Source organism: Trypanosoma equiperdum (genome assembly GCF_001457755.1).
Source record: "Trypanosoma equiperdum strain OVI genome assembly, contig: ctg_1391, whole genome shotgun sequence".
NCBI classification, from domain to species: domain Eukaryota; phylum Euglenozoa; class Kinetoplastea; order Trypanosomatida; family Trypanosomatidae; genus Trypanosoma; species Trypanosoma equiperdum.
Genome location: NW_027123384.1, coordinates 11,374 through 12,966, shown reverse-complemented (window position 1 = coordinate 12,966; position 1,593 = coordinate 11,374). Strand labels below are relative to the sequence as shown.

At 43.8% G+C, this 1,593-nt stretch overlaps 1 protein-coding gene across 1 annotated transcript; it reads left to right on the top strand.

The window, feature by feature from the left end:
- Positions 1 to 121: 121 nt before the first annotated feature.
- TEOVI_000866000 (Trypanosomal VSG domain containing protein, putative) lies at positions 122 to 1,201 on the top strand (the record flags this gene model as incomplete). Its single annotated transcript, XM_067221275.1, has 1 exon — positions 122 to 1,201. The coding sequence occupies one exon, from the start codon at positions 122 to 124 to the stop codon at positions 1,199 to 1,201; it is 1,080 nt and encodes a 359-aa protein (XP_067077376.1).
- Between the last annotated feature and the right edge of the window lie 392 nt (positions 1,202 to 1,593).

Sequence of the window (1,593 nt, the reverse complement as noted above, 5' to 3'; positions counted from 1 at the left end):
TTAACATGTCACAAGCAGATGATGCATGGCAGGTGCAGTTCGTGAAGGACGGAAAAGGAAAACAGAGCTGGGACGGACTAACTTCGGAGCAGAAAGTAAACTACAAAATGCTTGAGGGTTGATGGAAAAAATAGGCGAAACTAAAAGTGAACTAGCAGCGGACACCACGTTCCAAGAAAATCTTTTTAAAGCATGCTTCGCCACATTAATCCAGCCGCAAAAAGTTTACGCGCGTTCACTACTGGAGGCAACAGTAGACAAAGCGGAGGAAATACACAAATTTCTAGAGGAAGCCGAAAGGAGTAGCATTGACAAAGTCAGCGGCGACATAAAAGCAGAGCTAAACACTGCCGTATACGGAGAAACCAAAGGTCCTGGAGACTACAGCAGCAGCAGTTCCCCACACAGCGACAGGCAAACGGTAGCCAAGTGCGAAGACTCAGGCAAAATAAAAAACTCAGCCGGGCTCGCATACACAATTTTGTGCGTCTGCTTACCTGCCAGCGGCCAGACGGCAGCTCAGCCTTGTGCAAAGGATGTAACCCTGTCGAATCACTGGGGCGACGCCGTAACCAGGCTGAACCAAATATGGGATGAAGTACGATCATACAGCCCGGCGACGCCAGCCAAGAAAACAACTGCTGCCGCCATCCATGATTCACTCGGCGCGGTAACCGCCGCGATAACTCTCACCAGCAACGTAGGCAACCTGGGCAAAAAATACGGAACCAGCTGCTGTGGAAGCAGCGCCTCTGGTCTGTGCGTGAGATACAATGGAGTTGTATCCAGCACTACAAGCAACTTCTATGAGCTAACCTGGGTGAAGATTTTCTTAACAGCTAGCGACAACCTTCAAGCAGCTGCAGCAGCAGCACACAAAACGGAAATTCTAGTACAAAAACTTAAAGAACTCAACTCGACGGCTTGGGGAATTCCAAGGCTGATACAAGACACCGCAAAAATAACGGCGGCTGTCCTGGCAACCAGACCTTTTAAGGCAGAAGAATCGGCTAGTGGAACCACTAAATGGGATTTCGCTAAGCACAAAGCAAATGTGACCTGCACAGCAGACAATAACTGCAAATGGGAAGGAAATACTGAGGAAAAAGGGATATGCAAACCTAAGGCAGGATCAGAAAACCCAGCAGCAGGAACAGGAGAAGGAGCTGCACCAAAAGATGGAGCAGCTGCAGCTGGGTGAGCGAAACACGGAACAAAAACTGATTGTGAAAATGACAAAACAGGCAAAAAACATAATTGTTAATTTAGAAAGGGTAAATAGGGTGAAGATGAGCAAGAAAAAGAAAAATGCCGAAATGGTAGTTTTCTTATATATATAAAATTTGTACTAATTGCCACTGCTTCGCAGTATTTTAGCACTCCGAGGATTTTTGCTCAATTTCATGAATCTTGATATTTATTAACCCTTTTTTGATTAAAATGCGCAAATTGTCTAAATTTTTGTAGAGTTTGAAAAAGATGAATATTCAGAAAAAATGTGGTATGATATTAGCATATGGGTGAAAAATAAGTTCTATTCACATTTTTTTATTTTGTTTACTATAATTAAGAATATAATAGAACAAGAAATAA